Source organism: Acomys russatus, chromosome 29 (genome assembly GCF_903995435.1).
Source record: "Acomys russatus chromosome 29, mAcoRus1.1, whole genome shotgun sequence".
Classification (NCBI taxonomy): Eukaryota; Metazoa; Chordata; class Mammalia; order Rodentia; family Muridae; genus Acomys; species Acomys russatus.
In genome coordinates this window covers 6,163,642-6,183,236 of record NC_067165.1, presented here as the reverse complement: position 1 = coordinate 6,183,236, position 19,595 = coordinate 6,163,642, and the positions used below count along the sequence as shown (strand labels likewise).

Sequence of the window (19,595 nt, the reverse complement as noted above, 5' to 3'; positions counted from 1 at the left end):
CCAACTCTGCCCAAATGGCCACAGATGGGTAACTGCCCTCAGCCTCAGTCCTTTGCTCTGCAAAATGGGTCACAATTCTTAGCATACCAAATGGACTGGAGTTGCATGGGCCGTTGGGAATTGGCAGGTGTGTGTGGTACTGTAGAGTCTGACGCAATGGGTGTGGTGTGGTGGGCTCTCCATGTCTAACTGGGCTAACCTCAGACCCACTCTGTACTTTTACACAACCCACATCCCTCTTTTCTATCTCCACACCTCCCCGCCCCCACAAGACAGGGTTTCTTTGTGTAGCCTTGGCTGTCCTGGACAGCTCTGTAGACAAGGCTGGCCTCAAACTCACAGAGATTCACCTGCCTTTACTTTCTGAGTGCTGGGCTTAAAGGTGTGCGCCACCACCGCCTGGCTGGCATTTTTGTTGTTGTTTTCGAGACAGGGTTTCTCTGTGTAGCCTGGCTGTCCTGGATGGACTTGCTTTGAAGATCACGCCCGGCCTCAAACTCACAGAGATCTGCTTGCCTCTGCCTCCTCAGTGCTGGGATTACAAGCGTGTGCCACCGAGCCTGGCTCCAGCTCTATTCTTTATGGTCCTACTATGCATGAGATTCTGTAGGGGCCAGTCATTGTTTCTTACCTCTCTCTGGCTTCACTGATGGGTTTATTGGACAGGTATGTAACAACTACCACACACTAAGTACCTCTGGGCCTGTGCCTGGGAGGCAGGAGGGCAGAGCAGCCCTCTTGGGAACTATCTTCTAGACTGGTCAAACCCTGCTCTGCCCTGCCCTGTCCAGCAGGGGGAGCACCTGCAGTGGAAGCAGTAGCTTCCTGCTCGCCATGAGGACTCTCTGGAGCAGGGGATGTGGCGGGGGGGGGGGGGGGGGGGGGGGTGGGGGTGCTCAGGAACTGTTCTCTGCTTGGATTTATTGTGGTATAGCAGGGAGTGGGGGCAGGGCTCTGCTTTATGGCCTACGTCCTGAGGTAACTCGTGGGACCCCCAAACCATCAAGAATCCTTAGAGGGCAGGTGCCAGTCTGCGGGGACCCTGGGCCTGGCCACAGTGCTAGGAGACAAGGTCAGAATGCACAACATTCCTGAGACCCGGGTCCAGCTGAGGGGTTGATGGATGAAACGCTGCCCCAAAGGCCTCTCCCCCATCTGTCCTTCTGAGCATGCCCTGGTCACATACAGATGATTTGACATGCTGGCTGTGGTGGGTCAAAGGGGGAAAAAATGGAGGAAAGGTGAATAAGCTGGGAGAGGTGAACCTGAGGCAGTTGGAAGGGGAGGGGGGCGAGGCACAGGGGACAGAGCATAGCAGAAGGAGACAGAGGGGCCCCATGGGAGGGAGATGGTGTGGAAGAGGGAAAGGAGGAGGGTGCAGGGCTCCTAGGAGACCTGGGAGGGTGTCCTGACATTGGACAGACTCCTCCATTGGGCCTCTAAGTTGTGGCCTGTCTGTGCTCTCTCCTCCTCTCATGACTCTGCAGGCCCAACAAGAAACACCAGCTTACTACACCTAGCTTCCAGCCGACACTGGGTGACAATGACAGTCCTGTCTCCCTGCCATTTAGGGACATAGTGTCTCTGGGAGTGGCGACAGGGAGGCTCCGAGGCTCTCTCTGATCTAAGGGACAGAGCTGAGGAGTGGCCAGGAAGCCTTGCTTAGCCGGTGAAAGGATCAAGAGATGTCCCAGAGATATGGAGACCCTCTTGCACTGTGTTCATGTTAGAGGGGCTGAGGCCCTGAGGATGCCTGAAATGAGGGGATGCGGAGGAGGAGTCCCAACCACCATGGCAGTCCTGAGCCTTTGGTGCCCCAGGAACCCTGTCTTCTCTGGTCTGTGTCTAATGGCTTTGTCTCTTCTCTGTCTGTCTCTGTCTCTCTCTCTCTCTGCTCCGAAACCAAATGGAATCCAACTGCCAGCACTCTGTGTGTTCCCTGTGTGCTCGAGGCTCAGCCCTTCTCATTATTAATAGAAATGTGTTCTCATTGTACATCTTAATTCTGCTTATCTGGAGTAGATTAAGAGCCTACAATGACATGCAGTACTGACTCCTGAGCATCCCTGCTAAAGGGAATTTGCCACAGCCTAATTACTTCCATAAAAAGTAGGGGGTATGTGTGGAGTGGGTAGGGCACCATGGGTGGGAGTCAGGGGCCCTTTGTGCTGTGTGACTTGGGTTAGCTTTTCCTCACTGGGGCCTGGATTGGGCCCACACCAAGAAGCCAGGGCTGAGGCAGCTGTGAGAGGCAGGGAACCCTGCATCCAGAGACCAAAGGCACGCTGAGTGGGAGCACAGGGTGGCTGCATCCCATGAGTGGTTTACTTCACCATCTCTCAGCTTCTCAGTTACACAAGGGGACAAGTGGCTCTTAGCCAAAGACTGCTATGATGAAAGAGGCTGCTGCGGTCAAGGGAGAGGCAGCCCCAAGTCCATCCCATGCCTGAAATACAAGGGCTGCTACCAAGCAGAATGGGGCCGGATGAGGACCGCCTAATACTGCAAAACTACTCTGGTGCCCAGGCATGGCACTGTGAACCATGCTGGTACCTCATTAGCTACCGGACCCATCGGGCCCTGGACCCTAGAAAAGCAGGGACACAGAACAGTGTTCTCTTCGTGGCTTTTCTTAGGACTCCCATAATTGGGGTGATTGAGGTGTCTCTAGATGGCAGAGAAGGACCAAGCATGCAGTCCAGCTGGCTGGGTGACCTATGAGCCTGTTTCCCTTCAGAACTAGGAGTCATCATCCCTCTCACTTTGCCTATGGAAGTCAGCCATGTGGACTGAGCTGGGCTGTATCCTGGTGGCTGAGCTCAGCCAGGGGAGAAGACCCTCCTGAGGGCACTTCCAGAGCAGGAGAGGGCTGGTATGCATGAAATGAGTAGGGAACCTAGGACCCCTCGGTCCCCAGCCCACAAGGATGCTTACCTTCATCTTTTCCTCAGGTGACGCTGACACGAAGCCCACTTGTACAGGCTAAATGTGGGTCTGCTGTCTGGGCCGGACACCAGAGACAGACAAAATGGAAGAAGGACTAGGCAGGTCGTGGTGCGCTCAGAACTGGTCTCCTCTAGAGGCTGGGGTCATGTGGAGATGTGGGTTCCCATGGGCACAGCGCTCTCTGCACCTGCTCTGTGGGGGAATCTTTTACCTCTTGCTCTCTGAGGCTGATGGGTCTCTGTCCCTAAAGGCTCCTTGGTCTCACGGTGTCCTTGACTTGCATACAGTCTAGACAACAGAGCCAAAGCTGGCTGCTGTACAGGCTGAGGACTCAGAGTACAAGGTGAGTAGGCTGGCTCCATGATCTATCTCTCTCTCTCTCTCTCTCTCTCTCTCTCTGTGTGTGTGTGTGTGTGTGTGTGTGTGTGTGTGTGTGTGTGTGTCTGGTATCCGTCTGTCTGTCTGTGAGCACCCCTCAGGCTCCATTTGCTCCCCTGCCCTGAGACTATATCCACTTGGCTCGCTGCCTTGGGACTGGCCTGGGGTCTGTGAGGGTCACTGTACAGGAGGCAAAAGGACGGGTTCCATCCCTATAGCTGTAGCTCAAGGCGTCCTGGGCACTGAGCTCCGTGCTGCACTGCCCTCAGATCTTCCGGGCCTCAGCCTTTAGGCTCAATCCCAAAGCAGAACAAAGCCTTCACGACTAGTTTCCAGTTTTTAATGTTTTTCTTGTAAAAAACCAAAAATATAAAACTCGCGGGGAGGTGGAAAAGAGGTCCTATACACTGTATATACGCGAGGTCTGTGATCTGAGAACCTTAGGGAGAGAGACGGGAGAAGATAACAGCCTAAGGGACTGTCACAGGGCCACAGTCCCTGGCTGGCAGCTGAGACCAGATGGCCCTCCAGTCAGGGAACTTGCCCCTGCAGTGTGGCCTCGCTGCCCCTTGAGGGACGCACCAGGGCCGATGGCAAGCAGGCGAAGTAGTGTCAGGAGCTGGGCAGGCAGATAACAGCAGGACACCTTCAGGTGTCTGTGTAGATGGACGGGATGTGACTCAGGCAGTGGTCAAAGGCCCCATTGGGGAAGAAGCCACAGTCCTCGGGAGCGCTGGATACCAGGTCTTCAGATGGCTGGGGCTGCAGTGCTGTGGGACATGGGGTTTCTGCCAGGGCCTCATAGCCTGTGGGCAGAGAGCAGAGGGTCACAGATGGCAGCGGCTGGGCTATGTGACCCATCTGGGTCTCTTCTTTTATGTTCCTTTCATGGGACCTTCAGCTGGTGACCTGGGTGGAGAGGAGTCACAGGATCTTGCATGCTAAAGAGCCCAGGGCAGCTGGTGTCCTCTCACCCTTCAGACACAAGATGCCACAGGACGGGAGCCAGCATTTACTGAAACTTAGAAAGTGATCATTAGGTCCAACGTAGCCAACCTCGCAGTGATTCTGTGTCCTAGGACTCACCATCTTTATAGTGAAAGGATGGGCTCAGAGAGAGAGCAGTTGTCGGGAGTGGGGCGCACTGGCACTTAAATGGAAGTCCATCCAGCTCTGGAGACATGTGGCTTTTCTGGTGAACACGCTGTTTCCAGAGTGAGATCACTGTTCGGGGAGCGGGGGGTGGGGGGTGGGCGCTGGACTTGAGGCAGAGGCCTGAAAGGATCATCCTATCCGATGTCCTGAGTCATGGCTTATGTGTCTTTGGTAAGAGGGTCTCAGTCTCCCACATCTGTGCAATGGGCACGGGGTGAACTGTTCTTCGGCTCATGTGAGAGACTCCCTGTTCTGGTGTCAGACTGCTAAATTTATAAATCTCCCTTGGGTTGGGGCCTTGAGTACAAGACAGTGAAAGTCAGCAGTATAGGCACAGAATGGGGGAACTGATCACACAGGTGGCCTGCACACAGGTCTGTCACATATACACACAGATGTATGTTCCCTGCACTCAAACACAGGCCCATGTACATACAAGCACAGCAACCTGAAACAGGTTGACATGCTCACGCACACATGTGCATGCATGTCTGCGGAGTTGGCGGTGGGGAGGTGAACATCAGTGAGACACATGCATGGGCCATGGGTGCCCTTCAAAGTGCTCAGAACCACCTGGGCCTGTCCTACATGCATGTGCCCGCCCCCCAACATGGGAAGGGATAACACAGACATAGACTAGGTGTGGGAACACACACAGCCTAACCCACGATGATGATGATGATGGAACTACAAGTCTGGTTTATTGGTAGCCTCTCTGGCCTGGCCCTGTGTCCAGGGTCCATGTCCCTCTGTTCCCATTGTGCTGCTCAAGGCTGCTCACGAGGGTCTCAGCTTCCCCTTGGTCTGAGCCTTATGGCCTCCACTAGCCTCACGCCTGAGCCTGACTTGGGTGAGGCTTGGCTTAGGTAATTCAGGAAGTTCTGCCTACTAATATACTGCCCTGAGCTCTGCTCTGCCTGCTGGACAGAGCCTGATTCCAATTCTGGGCAATGTGCTCCCTCCCTGTCCACTGCACTTCTCCCCTGAGCCAGGGCTAGGGCAACAGGCTCTCCATCCCCTGCACTCTCAGAGGCTCAACAGGCACTTCCCCTGCGGGGGAACAGGCATGCCCCAGGCCCTTCCTGCTTCTCTCCTGTGAAGCAGGGATCAGCCTTTGTCTCCCTCCAGGCTGCAGGGTCCGACCCAGGGCTGAGCCAGAACTCAGCAGGTGCCTGATAAACACTTAGTATGAAACTTCATTAGGTCCAGTAAGTTCCAGTCTAAATAAGAGAGTCTAAGGACTCCCAGATAGATGAAGCTGGGCAAAGTTATGGCAGTACCCTGGCTCAGAGAGGCTGGGCCTCTCTAAGCTTCTGCATCTATGTCTACATGGGAGGCTTTACAACACAGGGCTGTTAAACAGACACAAGAGTGTAGAAAGTCCTAGAGGGCTAGCCTTGGTAGTGCTCAGGGAAGGGAGGCTTTGGCAGCTTACCCGGGGCAGGTAAAGGTGCGCTGAGGCTGGGGTAGGTGTTGGGTCGCAAGGGGTCGAAACCATGGGCATCACCCACTAGTCCATCCCTGGAGGCTGCTGGTTCTGTGCTCCGGTAGCAGTCACCATAGGGGAAGCAGTTCTGGATGGAATGGAAACTGCCTTGGTAGCCTGCAAGAGGAGAGAGGGATGGTGGTGGTGACAGACGGATGCACCCAGGTCATGGGGGGGGGGATCAGCCCCCTTGCTGTCTGGTCCAGGCATTGAGGGTGTGGATGAGAAGAGAGAACAGGGCCAGGTAGAGGAGGGTAAGGCGGTCTGTCCCTCCATCTTCCAAGTACAGCATACCCACCCACTCTTCCTCTAACCAGCGTAGGTAACCCTTGGAACCCAACCTGTTGTTCAGAGTACCCACCTGCCACCCCCAACACCCCACGTCGGTCCTCTTGGCCAACAAGGGGTTAAGGGCAGCTTACCTTGGGGGCTGGGCAGAGGTGGTGGTGGGCTTTGGAAGGGTGGGTAGGTCGGCTTGCTGGGGAGCGTGGAGAATGACTGTCCTCCAGGAGACTGACTCTGGGAGGATGGCGGCAGTGATGGGGGACCAAGGCCCTTCAGCGGGCTGACCATGGGTGAGAGGAGGCCAGGCCCCAGGCTGGAGAGAACAGAGCACCATGGTTTCCTCATGGGCAGGGGCACGACCCAGGGGCCTCATCGTCTGCTCTAATTTAGCGTCATAGACATGCCCATGAGCCCCTCGCTTGGTCATGGTCCGGCGGAAGCTATAGGCTAGTTGAGACCTCAGCATTCAGGATGCCAGGAAACAAGGAACAAAGATGTCCATGACCTCGGAAATGCACAGGGCAGAGTTCGAGTTTGGGCAGCTTCCACCAGACACAGACCTTGGAATGTTGGGAGCCCCGGTTTTCCTGCAGGGTGCTGTTTACCTCCTGATACACTGCAGCTGTCGCTATCCTAGGTTAAATACCACCCAGCCCTGCTGGTGACCAGCCCTCCTGTGTGCCACTCTGGATGAGGGATGGAACAGACCTTCTGGAATCTGATTCACTAGGTCACTTTGGTAGATCGGGAAACCAAGGTTCAGAGAGGCTGCGCAAGGCTTTTTGTCCATGTGGCCCCGCAGCATTGGCCACACAGGTTTGGATGAGGGTAAAGTCAAAACCATGTAAGCAAACGACCCAGTACAATGTGCATACGTCCTCATTAACAAATGCCATAATGAGGGGAAGGAAAGCTAGCTCTTGCACCTGCCATGCACGTTGCCATTTTATTCTACTGTGCAGAGTATTTGAGGGAGCCTCTCCTAATTTCCCTCCTGGCCAACTGTCTTCCTACTTGCATAGCTTCTGTGATGGGAGGTGAAGTACCTACTTTCATACCTAACTTGAGGGATCCAGGCTCCAGCCTGTGCTCTTCAGAAGCTCTTGTGAGCTGAAAGCGCAGGTGCCCTTGAGTGCAGCCACGGTGAATGCCACCCGACTTGGCTGCAGACCCTACAGGCCAGGCTCCTGCCTCAGGTTTCCATCCTAAGCCTTGAGTTTTACTTACAGGGACTGCAGGCCTTTAGGCTCAGGGACTCTGAACCCACGCACAGGCCTGTGGCCCAACAGTGCATGTAGGCACTGCAGAAGGAAAAAGAACAGCAGCCAGGTTGCCAAGACATAGGTTTGACTCGTGGATTCCCTGGACCATCTATATCAATAGTTCTCATATTTACATTATAATTCATAACAGTAGCAAAATTACAGTATGATGTCACAATGAAATAATTTTATGGCGGGGGGGGGGGGTCACCACAACATGAGGAACTGTATTAAAGGGTCGCAGCAGCATTAGGAAGATTGAGAACCGCTGGTCTATATTAAGGCAGACAGCAAATTCAGTGCCATGGCTCTAGGCCACTCTGTCAAGAAGGCATATCATCCTCATTCTCCCACTAGAAGTTGGGTTTGTGGGGGCAGATCAGTGCCCACTGGGAAGGAAGTAGGGGGTCTGTGGCACGGACAGGAGATCCAGGGACACACCGGAGGTACCTTCTGCTTCCTTCAGCCCTGGAGCCTCGGCAGCCCGCTCCCACAGCCTTGCCAGTACACTGCCATCTTCCACACACCTGGACATCACCGTCTGAAGTTCAAGAGCCAAGTCCTCATTGGATCTCTGTACTTAACCTCTCCATTTGTTAATGTTTTCAGTCCATGGGGACAGAGTCTCCCTCTGTGCACTGCCAACTGCAAAGGCCGGGCCACCAGCCGGATGACTACACTGCTCAGTCTCCCGGCGGAAGCCAGGCTAGGACATGGTCAGATGAGATCTTTCCTTCAGAACTATGGGGTGTCTGCCTTGCCCCTTCTCATCTGAGAACGCATAACCCAGCCGTGCCTTACAGGGAGGCAGCCGTGGTCTTCTGCATCACCAGAGCCCATGAAGGGGCCTGGCCTGTGGCAAACAATGACAAATATCCACAAACAGGTTCTTTTGGAGACACGGTTTCACTGTTTAGCCCAGGCTGCCCTTAAACTCACCATCCTCCTGCCTCAGTGTCCTGAGTGGTTATATTTCAGGTGTATGTCAACATGCCTGGCCACAAGTTAAGTTTCTAAACCACTCAGCCCCAAATCCGTGCAACGCAAAGGCAAGCCCAGATCTGGGGAAGCATGTGTGTCTTCAAGGTTTATTTTCTCTGTCCAGACCTGCCATAAATTCCCCTCTGCCACCTTCACCGCCTGTGAGATTAAACAGAACGCAAGTGCACACAGCCAACACACAGGCGGAGCCACGCCACTCTGATGACAAGAAGGTCACCTGGAGCTCTCTCTGGAGCCAGGCAAGTGGCTCCTGTGGCACATTTGAGCTTTGCTTGAAGCCTATATAAGTTACCTCGGGCCTGGCTGGCAGCCCCAGGGCTCTGTGCCTTCCTTGCACAGCGCTGGGAAAGAAACCCACCAAATTTGGTGTCTCCTCCGAGCCAGGGTAAATACATTTGGTCATGAAGTCAGGCCCTCTTAGAATATTTTTGAGTGAATCAGATAATTCTATCAGGCTATTTAAACGTCTCCAGCAAACCACTGGGGAGCCTCAAGTGGCCAGTCCCTGTTGACTTTGGCAAGCAGGGGAAGCCAAAGGCCTTCCCGCCCATCTCTCCTCTGGGGCTGAAAAAGAAACCCATTCAGGCTGTGTCAACCATGGGGCCCTTCTCTCCAGCAGGCATCCGGAACCCGGGCGCCTGGCGGCTGGGGACAACTCTAGGCACTCTGCAGGCCAGGGTTGGGCGGGTGGGCCGGGGTCCTGTCTTGTCATCACTCTGCCTCTCACTGGAGGCATCCCTGATGGGCACTTACGCCGGCCGCAGGCAGGTGATGAATGAGGCCAAGCAACAAGCCTAGGCCTTGCGAGGGCCTCTGTGGCTTAACATCTTATGCTGAGACTGGCCACTGGCTAAGCAGGTGGCCTGAGCTGGGGGTGGGAAGAGCAGGGGCTACTATGGAGGAGACCTGTACCAGGTGACACAAGCCACACCAGGCAGGGGTAAGTGGTCCTCACCACCTTCCTGGAGGAGGGCCTTTCAATGCCTTTTAAGGAGGAAGAAACAGAGGCTCAGGGAAGGCCCAAGGCATTGGGTTTCCCTCATCTAGCTAGGGTCAAGCCTGTGCTATGATGGCTGTTTGGGTTCTCTCCCTACCTGCCCAGCCTCAGCTCGGGCTGTTATTTCATGTCCTATGCCCTTTACTGCCCCTTACTATCTAACGCATGTTGGTGGCCCGGCATAATCTTCAGGGTACCTCTATCCCTGGCCTTATGTCTGCCTCCTGGGGCCTCTCTTCAGCTCAGGATTCCACACAATGGTCCCTCTCCCAGCACTTCCCAGCTCTCACTACGGCTGCCTTTGTTCCTGCTACTCTTTCCCATGCCTGCCCACCTGGTTCCTGGAGCCTGGCTTAGCACTGCCTCCTGTAGGCAGCACATCTGGCCCGCTGGCTTCCTTTCTGGGCCTCTGCTGCCCTTTCTGCTCCTCCCCAATATGGTCATACTGTGGAGCCTGTCCAGCAGCCCTTCACACAAAGCCAGTGGTGGCCCGGTACTGGGCCAGGGGACCTACTCACAGGAACTGTGAAGGAATAGATGAATGAACGGCAAGATGGCCCAGGTAGGAGCAGCGGGCCACAGATTCTTTAATAAAGCCAGACTGATCCTATAGCTAATGGTGGCCAAGGCTATGCAGGTTTGGGGAGGGAGGACAAGGAAGGAGGAAATAGCTGAGGCCAGACCTTGAGCAACAAAGTTGAGCAAGTCACTAGTGGTGTTAGGCAGGACGGGGGAGGGTTGGAGGCTAGGGCTCCTTCTGAACATGGAGGATGGCAGCATGTTCGCCAGCTCCAGCCAATAGGGCAAGGAGCATAATGAATACAGTGGCCCTGTGGAAGACTCTAGGGTGTTTCAACGGGACCCAGGGTGGCCCCTCTAGGGGAAGTCTGGTATCAAATGCCCAAAGAGCCAGGGAGAAGCTGGAGGGGCACTTCTGAGAGCCTGGTTGTAGCAGAATGTTCCCAGAGGCTCTAAAGTGAATATGTGGCTGACTGGAAGCCTGGGTACCAATGTCATTTGCTTCTGGCGGTAGGGAGTGACCCTGGGAGGCACCGACAACATCTTACACAGAAGGTGGCACAGAGCACAGGACCCAGTCTGTGATGTACAACTGCAGGCTGCTGCCGCCAGTAACAACAGATTGTGTGCAGCTCGCCTGCTCTGACTGCCTCCTTCACAAGTGCTAAGGTGTGGCTCCTGAGGACTGGCTTGTCATACATACCCATCCCTGGTGTTCTCAGCTGTGGGCAGAGGCGACAGGTGGTGGTGGGACCCAGTGGTGACTTCTAGCGGGTGGTGCCTGGAAGGACCATCATGGGAGGGGGACAGGATGCCTGACGCAAGTCCATTTTGTGGGGTGATGGAGCCAGGATACACACCTGCAAGGAACCAAAGAGATGTCACTGGGCTCTGGCCACTCGTTAGGGTCTGAGCGTCGTAAGAGCTGTGATTATCTGCGTATGGAGAGGACGGCAAGGAGGACAGTGCATCAGTGGGGGTGCGGGGGCGGGGTGGCACCGCTTTGTCTGGTTCAGATCCTGGCTAACAGAGCTGAGGCCGCTGTGTGTGTGATGACTGAGGTGACAGAGGGGGCTGTCAGAGGCATGGTGGAGGAAACTTGTATAGGGTGAGTCGCTTCACATCTCCATGGGGGCTATTCTGGAAAAGCAGAGCATGGCTCTGGATCCCCAGAAGCAGATGGGGACCTTGGAGCGGAGAGAAGCTCGGAGCTTGGTAGAATCTTCCAGGAAGCAGTGCTGCAGCGGCACAGCGGGGCTCCCTTTGCCTCCTCCACCGTGACCAGATGCAGAGGCATGACTGGAGGCTCCTGGGAAGGCCGGCTATGGGCAGTTGTCCAGGCTGTACCCTACGTGAAGGTCCTACCTTTTATCACCTCTATTCCTCATCACTGAGGGCAGCATTGCCAAGGAGCCCCTATCAGGAGAGGGTGTCCCCTCCCCTGGGCCAGGACCTAAGATGGGCACAACAAGATCTGCAATTTGTTTTATGGCGCTGGAGACGGTATCTAGGGCCCAGCGCATGCTAAGCAAGACCTCTATTAAATCACACCATTGGCTTATGGGTAAAATGTTTTGGATGCTCCTCACTTTGCCTGAAAATATGGGACCCAATTTGGCTCCTTTGTTAACCTAACATGTTTATTTGCATAGAAGTATCACATTTTTTGAAATCAGTGCATCAAGGTGACATCCTGGGAGGACTGTCCCCCAGGGCTATGCTTTCCGCAGCACCGAGGCAACGTCCATTGGCTAGCCAGTTTCTCCCCTGCCGGCTGCTTCTTCTTGAATGTTGCTCTGGTTGTATAGGCACATGGCGGCGGGGCGGGGCAGTAGCTCAGACCCAAAGCTTTTTATGACCTCTAAAAGGACTGGCCTGGGAACACACAGGTTTCTTCCAGAATGGGCTCAGCTGCTTAGCATTGAAAGGCTAGCTCATCCTAGACGGGATATTCTGAGAAGAACCTCCAAGGAGGCTGTTTCAGGGTACTGAATGGGGCTGGGCTCCAGGCCCGAGGCAGCATCAGGAAGCTGTGGTAATGTGGCCCCAAAAGCCTTTAGCTGCCACTTTCGGATAGCAGCACTTGAAGACCAGATAACCTGCAATTCCTGGTGGTAGCTGTGGCTAGGTGGCCCTGAGAGAAATCCCATTATTAACGTCATCACGGTTGGTAACTATGGTATTTATGTGCCAAGTTTCTCCACATGCCTCATCTGACAATTTAGAAGCTCAGACCCCATAAACATCATGGGCCAAATGGAGAGGCTGCCTATCTGAGGCAGGGCTCCTGCTGAGCAGGGGTCTGGATCCTGACACCCAGACTCCGGGCAGCCACCGGGCATCCTGACGCTGTCCTCCCCAGTGCTGCCCCCCATGCCTTGGGGACCTCTACTGCCGGAGGTGCCACTCGCCCATTGCTGCCTGTCCTGGCCACACATTATCCTGCCTTGACCAGGTGACGCCTGGAGGGGACGGTGGTGGAAGTAGCTTGGCTTGGTGCTGCTCAGTCTGACTCACTTTGCAGCCTCCTCAGCACCTCCTTGCCTGCCATCTTGAGTCAATTTGGGGGCCTGACAGCTGGGAAGGCTGGAATGCCGATAGGTCCTTCCACCATGTAGACGCTATGCTTTTCACATCCTCACTACCGCTCATGGCGCCCTGTAGGGGCTGAAGACATCCCTGCTAGGTAAGTGTCCCCTCCCAGATCAGAGAGTTGACACGCTCACATCATCGCTCCCTCACCCTCTCAGTTTTGGACTCTTCTGACTCTCCTAGAACCTATCCCCGGCCTTTGCTGCTGTCTTGGCCGATGTCCTTGCCTGTATGGCCCCAGCTAGACACATGGCGGTGACAGAGCGCGTACATGGACTATGAATGGGATGAAAGAATCACCAGAACCTGAAGGGCCACGGAAGAGGGGTCTGGGCCTGTAGCCTCCCCCAAACCAGACACCACTTTGGGCTGTAAAGCAGTAACATCAATCATCAGCCATGAGCACTTAACCTCTGACCCTAACATCTGTTCCCAACTGTGCCTCAGCCGTCCGCGTGCGTCCCCGCCCCAGGGAGCGCCTGGCAGGCCATCATCCTTCCTGCTTCTTGCCCTAGGGAAGGACCGAGGCTGGCACAGCCAGCGCACAGCAGGTATGAAGAACTGTGCCCAAGGCCTTCGCAGAGCTTGTGGGAGATACTGAACAAGGAGCAGGGCCTCAGGGACACAGCCTGGGTTCAGGCAGGCACCCCCCCCAAGTGAAGTGGATCCAGGCTTTGTCTTGATAGCAGGTCAGGCAGGTATTAGCGGGAGCCCCTCCCACCTGTGACCGTACCCTGGCAGATGTGCTGCTCACTAATGTGGCTTGAAGCTGGGCACTGGGTGAGACTGCTGTCCCTGTCCCTCTATGAGGACAAAGAGGCTCCTAGGCTAAACTGCTGCTGCTAATCTAGCTAGGTTAGACCTTCTGGCCTGGTGAGTTATCTCAAGGTAGACATGTGGGGGCTGCAGGCTGCCATGGCCCCATCAGTGGGGGCCCCTCCTTGGGGTCCTCAGCTTGGGGGTCCCAGCAATGGAATAAGCCCCTTCCTGTTCCTTCCAGGGTAGCAGTTTTGGGATTTTGGGGGTGCCGAGCTGGGGTGTGTGTGCAGCCCTCCTCCTTGCGTGCACTTTAGGGCATCCTCACACAGTAGGTCTGCAGATGGGTTCTCCCAAGGCTGTCTGCTAAGGGCCTTGGCATGTTTTAAAGCCCGCTCCAACTTCAGTTTTTTGGGAGAAGGAGTAAAATTAGAGGAAAAAAAAATGCTTTAAATGGTTAGAGTAATTCAAGAAATCCCTGAGGGCACCGAGCTCTCTGCTCTGAGGCTGTGGTTTCCTCGGGGAGCAGGGGTGGAAGGCATCAGCCCCTTCGGCTGAATCTAAAGGCCATGCTGCCCGCGGCTGGGCAGCGTTCCCAAGCCACGAAGCCAGGATTCCTGCCATGGCCTGAGTGCACCCTGCAGCCAACGGCTGCTGCTCTTGCTGGACCAGTGGCTATGAGTGCTGTCTAATGGGCCTGCAGGGTCAGGCCCAGAGAGCCCTACGCTGGGCCACAGAACTCAGTGAGGAGGATGTGCTTTCAGTCAAGTTGCCCACCCTCTCAAAGCCTTGATTTTTCTCTTCTAAAAGGAGACATGCTGGACATTGAACAGGACCTTGAGTCCAGAGTGGGGTTGTTGGGGTGCTTCTTGGAGTGCCTTGCTGTGGATGAGTTGTGGGTAGATGACACACAAGGAAGGACCTGGCTTACACTCAGCGGGGTACAGCAGGGTATTTCATACAGGCCACATTTCCTTCTGGCACTCCCCCCCCCCCACCCCCGCAGCCTGGCTCTGCACGTGCCCCATTCTGGGTGCTGCTGACTCTGGGATGAGACCGACTCAGGCCTTCCCCAGAGGAGTTCCCAGCCACAGCCTGGTGGAAGAGAGAGGGGAAACTGCCAGCCCCAGTGAAGACTTCTAAGAGGAGGGGAGAAGGGATGAGGAGACAGGTTCTGGGAGCAGAATAAGAGCCACCTTGGTGATGGGAGGGGAGGGGCTTACTGAAGAGTGGACAGGTGCTCAGAGTGGACCCAGGAGGCCTCCGGCCAGACTAAGGGGGAGCGGGCACCATCTTATGGCAACAGGAAATTATTATTAAAGAGTATCTATCTACTTAGAAGAGTTTTGAGAAGACATCTTGAAAGTGGGGAGGCAGAAGCAGTAGAGTCCGGAGGCAATGCAGTAAGTCTTACCCACGTGCCCTTGGGATGACAGAGTGCCTGTGTCCCCTCCCCGCCAGGGGATGCTTGGCAGAGAACTGCCTCACGTGCACATACCTGGGAGTAGCTCCCGGCTCAGGGATTGGCTGCCCTTCCCTCTGCTGGCAGGCAAAGGTGTGGAAGCATGGAGTTGCTGCAGTGCCAGACACTCCGACAGAACGTCAGCCTCTGGGTCGGCACCTGTATGCAGCTGGGGAGAAAAAAGTGGGGAGGTGTGAGCGTCAGGCCACCTGCTCACAGGCACCCCTTGCTTCAGGGGACAAGGTGGGAAAGGCAGCGGCCCTAGGCAGGACCTTCCCTGCTGTACTGGTTTCCTCATGGGGGCACTGTAAGGACTCCAGAGAAGAGACGTCAGCATAGGTTTGACGTGCAAGGAGAGGAGGATGTTCCTAGGAGGAAGTAGGCCAGAAAGTATGCCACTGAGCCAAGGAAGGGGGAGGGGAGCCTCTCCGGCTGGCCTCGGGGTCCTGTGTCTCTTGGGAAGGGTCTATTCATGGTCCCTGAGAGATCAGCTTTCGAGGTGTGGCCTCAGCATAAACTGGGAGGGACAGTCAAGTACAACTCCTGGGCCTTTGCAGCTTCCATCAGGGCAACCTGTGATGGTGCGAGTGATGTTACTTAGCAACTGTAACTTCTCCCTTCTTCATCCATCCTCCCTGTCAGTATAAGGGATACTGGAAAGAATGTAGGGTTGGGCTCCAGTCCCATGCCACCTCTTCATCCCTGATTGTCAGTGGGTAATTAACTTCTCTGGGTCTCACCCATCTTGCCTGTATTCCAAAGCTGTGACTGCTTCTACCACTGTGGGCCAGCAGTGAGACGATGAGTGAAAAGATGATTTGTGAAGTACTGTGTGTAGGGCTGGCTAGGGTCCAGCTGCCTGATCCCCACAGGGTCACAGCGGATCGTCGTAGGGACCTGAACTGTCTTCAGTAAAACTTGGCTGCGATGATCTGGCCAACGCCACTTGGGATGCCTTGAAGCATCTCTACTTTTCCAGGTAGAGCAAAAACAGACAAGGTGGGGCTCTCAAGACCACGGGTGACAAGGGGACAAGCATGTTCATGGGAGGTAACCCTTCTCTGGGGGAAGCCCAAAGCTTAGCAGTCAAGTGTCCAAACGCTTGCTTTACCAGGTCAAAACAGGTGGCCAAAAGGCCCTGCCCACGTTCTTGGGCACCTGAGAGTCAGCCCTAAGGGGCTTTGCATCCTCCCAGGTTGGGGGACTGACCAGGCTGGGAAGGCATGCCAGCCTTGCACTGGGCTCTCAGCGCCTGACCCAGCAGCTGTTTTCCATGTAAATGAAGTTTCTGGCAAAAGAGGACCAAGGCATGTTCTTGCAGACCGCAATGTCGATTGGATTAGGAACAGCAGGAGAGGAGAATTAAGGAAGAAAAGCATTTCTAATTCTCTCCAAAATGTAACAGGGCTGCCAAGGACTTGTCATAATACAAGGGTCGTCTTACCCAGAAAGATCCATCATCCCCGATGGCTCTAATGGATTCTTATTGTTGGGAAGTTTGCAGAGCTGCAGCCCAGCTCCCTGGGGGTTCAATGAGAGCCAAGCATGGGCCTGGGAAAAACCAGGGCAGGATTCCGGACCTTGGGCACCAGTCCACTGGGGACGGCAGCCTCCTTGGCACTTAGCGCCAGCCTACAGAAGCCTGAGTCATCCCTTGCTTCCCTGAGGCCCCTCCGCTGAGGGCAGTGTCAGGAGCTGGCACCCCGGCTGTCTCTCCTGGGCTGGGCTACATTGTTAACACTTTGAGATTCAGTCCCTACATCCCTGAAATGGACATAAGCTAGGGACATAACCCACATGTAAGATGACAGCTACGGCATGTAAAACAGTGGGTACCCTGTCTGAGTTGAGGAGCCACTGGGTTAGCGGCCTGTCCCACTGCTCAGTGAGTTAAGGAGCTGGTGGCTTTTGCACAAGTAAGCTTGCTGCATAAACTGACTCCACCTTCCTTTGCTCTACCCTTCAAATGGGTCCCCAGTGCCTCCAGGATGAAGCTGTGTCCTGGGTTCCTATCCATCTCCGTTGCGAGGTTAGCTTGCTCCTGGTACCGTCTCTATCTGCCCTTTGCATGGGATGGAAGCCGCCGGCTCTCCCAGTCCATACACTGCTTTGCTGTATTATTCACAGCAGTGTCCAAGATCACTGAGTGTGGCCCACAGTGCTCACTTCTCACATTGCTTAAGCAAGTGAATGGGCTCATCTTCATTGGTCCTCCGTGGCTGGCTCCTGCCTGTCCCTTCACCCTCACAGCCTCTGACACTTGCGTACCCTCAACTCTCATGGCCCTTGGAGACTGAGTGCTGTAGGCCAGGATGCTCTACCCAAGGTTGCTGTCCTGTTGCCCACTTCATGACCTGGAGTCCCCAGCAGCTCACTGCTGGCATGCTCATGCAAACCATGCTTCTCCATGCCCTGCAGGTTTTCAGTCCTGGTTGAAGGGTACCACCATCGATGCTTCCCCTGGGGTCCTGATGACCGCCCCGCCCCCAGCTGCCCAGCCCTGGTCTCCATCATTTTACCCAGGGCCATCTCCACCATCTTCTTTGCTCTCAGTGCTGAAGTTACATTTCACTCTAACACCCCCAATGCTCCACGTGGTCCTCAAGACCAATTGATGGCACTGAACATCCTCAGGGCACAGCTCAAGTCTCAGGCAGGCCTTCCAGCACATGGCGAATGCCCATCTAAGTGTAGACATGAGTACGCTGCCCGCGCATGTGCTGTGGGTCGTTCCAGGCACACACTCCAAGACAACGGCCATGTCCACGCCTCTATGTTTGTGACTCTGTGCCAGTTACAGGCTCAGCTCCGGGCAGATATTCTGTTACTCAGTCCTCACTAGTACCCACTCCCCAGGCAGCAGCTGAGAAAACAGGGAACACAGAGGCATAAGGGCCACCAAGCTAGCAGTGGCAGGCCCTGCGGGTGGGACGAGAGCTCACACCCCTAAGCCATTATCCTTTATGGTTCCTGATGCTTCTTCCCGGGACCTTTCTGTTCCCATGCAGATGGGCCAAAGCCCTTTCTCTGTGCCAGAGATGACCTCCCTGCCTTTGTCATCATCATTATGGCAAGGAGCTTTCTCTTATCTGTCTCAGGCCACTGGAAACAGGCACCATGTCTTTTGTGTTATACCTGCAATGCCTAGCCCAGGGCTGGGTTTAAGGGTACCAGTGTGTTGGTGGGTGAATGTCTAGCCGGTTGGGGTGATGGGGCAAGGGTTGAGGGTTGGGATACTGGGTGGGAGGAAGATGCGGGCACATGGAAGAGCAGTGACATTTTCAAGTGTTTCGGGAGTGGCGTGCACACAGGTGGTGGGGCACTTGGTCTAGTGCTGGACAAGTGGCTGGGACTAGAGGTGTCTGCAGAGATGGGACTGGGCTTGCGGCCACCTACCTTCTTACGCACCTGCTGCTCTTTGGCTGAGTGGGCCTTCACGTGCTTGCGGAGGGAGCTGGGGTCCGTGTAGCGCTTGGAGCAGCCAGGGATCTGACAAGCATATGGCTTCTGTAATATCAAGGGGCACGAGTGATCGGTAAGAGGCCACTGTCCAAGGTCAAGGTCCCCTATGTGACCTGCCATGGAATGATGAGCGGGTAAGGGGCAGGCTGCAGGATGAAGGCTACAGATGACGGGAAGGCACCTGGTCTGGGAGAGGGGAGGCTCTGTGTCCCCATTGGGCCACCATGCTGGGAGTGCAGAGGACTTGCCTCCTATCTGCAAAGAGGGACCGACTGAGTCCTATAGGTCTTTCCAGCTCACACGGGTTGTGACGGAAGTGCTCACAGAAGCTGCACAGAAGTAGTGTGTGGAGCAGGGGTAAACGAGAGGCTGTCCTGGGCAGGAGAGCGAAGAGAGGAAGAGGGGGTGTCCCAGGGCCAGCCTGCAGGATTCCTGTTAGGCAGGACACAGCAAGCAAGGCTCTCCTTCCAATAACTAGGGGCAGGGCAGAGGGAGCAATCAGAAACTAGGTCATTTCCTGGCACTGACTGGAGTTCTCCTACCATTGCGCCCACCCTATACCCCACAAGGTCTCTCCCATCCTACACAACCCACATCACCTCATTAGTGTTGCTCAGATCCTGTCCTCTGGCTTGGCCTGAGATTTCCACAGGCTACGCTGCCCACCCTGTGCTGCCTGTCTTCCCACTGCCCCTCTGCTCTACTGGCAAGGGACCCAGCTAATCCTGTCTAGGTTTCCGGAGACCAGGAAGGGAACTCATGGCTCTACCTATATCTCATAGCTCAGGGGCTTCCAAAGGACCAATTTGGGGTTTCTATCTGCCACTGGGGGATGAAGTTCACAGGATTTTCTTTTTGAAACACATTGAGCATTTCAGAGCCCTCAGGACTTCCTCTGGGAATTGGTGTGTGTGTGTGTGTGTGTGTGTGTGTGTGTGTGTGTGTGTGTAGGAAATGGCACCTCTCAGAGTAAGCACCAGAGACTGCCATGTCCGGTCAGACACACCAAGTGAAGCTGCCCTCATGCCTCAAGGCAATTCTGGCCCTGCCAGTGGCGGGGATGCTGGGAGAGGTGCCCATTGTCCAGGGCCCTTGTAGGGAGAAAGAGAAAGAGATGACCATAACCATACCTTGGAGCTGCCACGGAGATAGCCAGGTTAAAGGGAAAACAACAAAAAGAGAGAGACAGTGGTAAGAAGTTGACTACGCCAATAGGAAGGCAGGGGCAGGAGAGGAAGGCCTGCCTTGGACTGCCCCACCACCTGCTTCAGCATGCCAGCAGCCCCCTTCCCC

General features: G+C 55.1%; 1 protein-coding gene across 3 annotated transcripts in view; it reads right to left on the bottom strand.

Moving 5' to 3' along the window:
- Positions 1-3,875: 3,875 nt before the first annotated feature.
- Glis1 (GLIS family zinc finger 1) overlaps positions 3,876-19,595 on the bottom strand; it is a 196,102-nt gene continuing 180,382 nt past the window's right edge. For 2 of the 3 annotated variants that reach the window (XM_051171561.1, XM_051171563.1), the window contains exons 5-10: positions 18,237-18,347; positions 14,877-15,009; positions 10,734-10,890; positions 6,388-6,563; positions 5,915-6,082; positions 3,876-4,130 (exon numbers count right to left, since the gene is read on the bottom strand). In XM_051171561.1, the coding sequence (XP_051027518.1) occupies positions 3,973-4,130; positions 5,915-6,082; positions 6,388-6,563; positions 10,734-10,890; positions 14,877-15,009; positions 18,237-18,347 (903 nt within the window). In that variant the 3' untranslated portion in view covers positions 3,876-3,972. The remainder of the gene's footprint in view (positions 4,131-5,914; positions 6,083-6,387; positions 6,564-10,733; positions 10,891-14,876; positions 15,010-18,236; positions 18,348-19,595) is intronic. The other variant, XM_051171562.1, reaches the window with a different exon arrangement.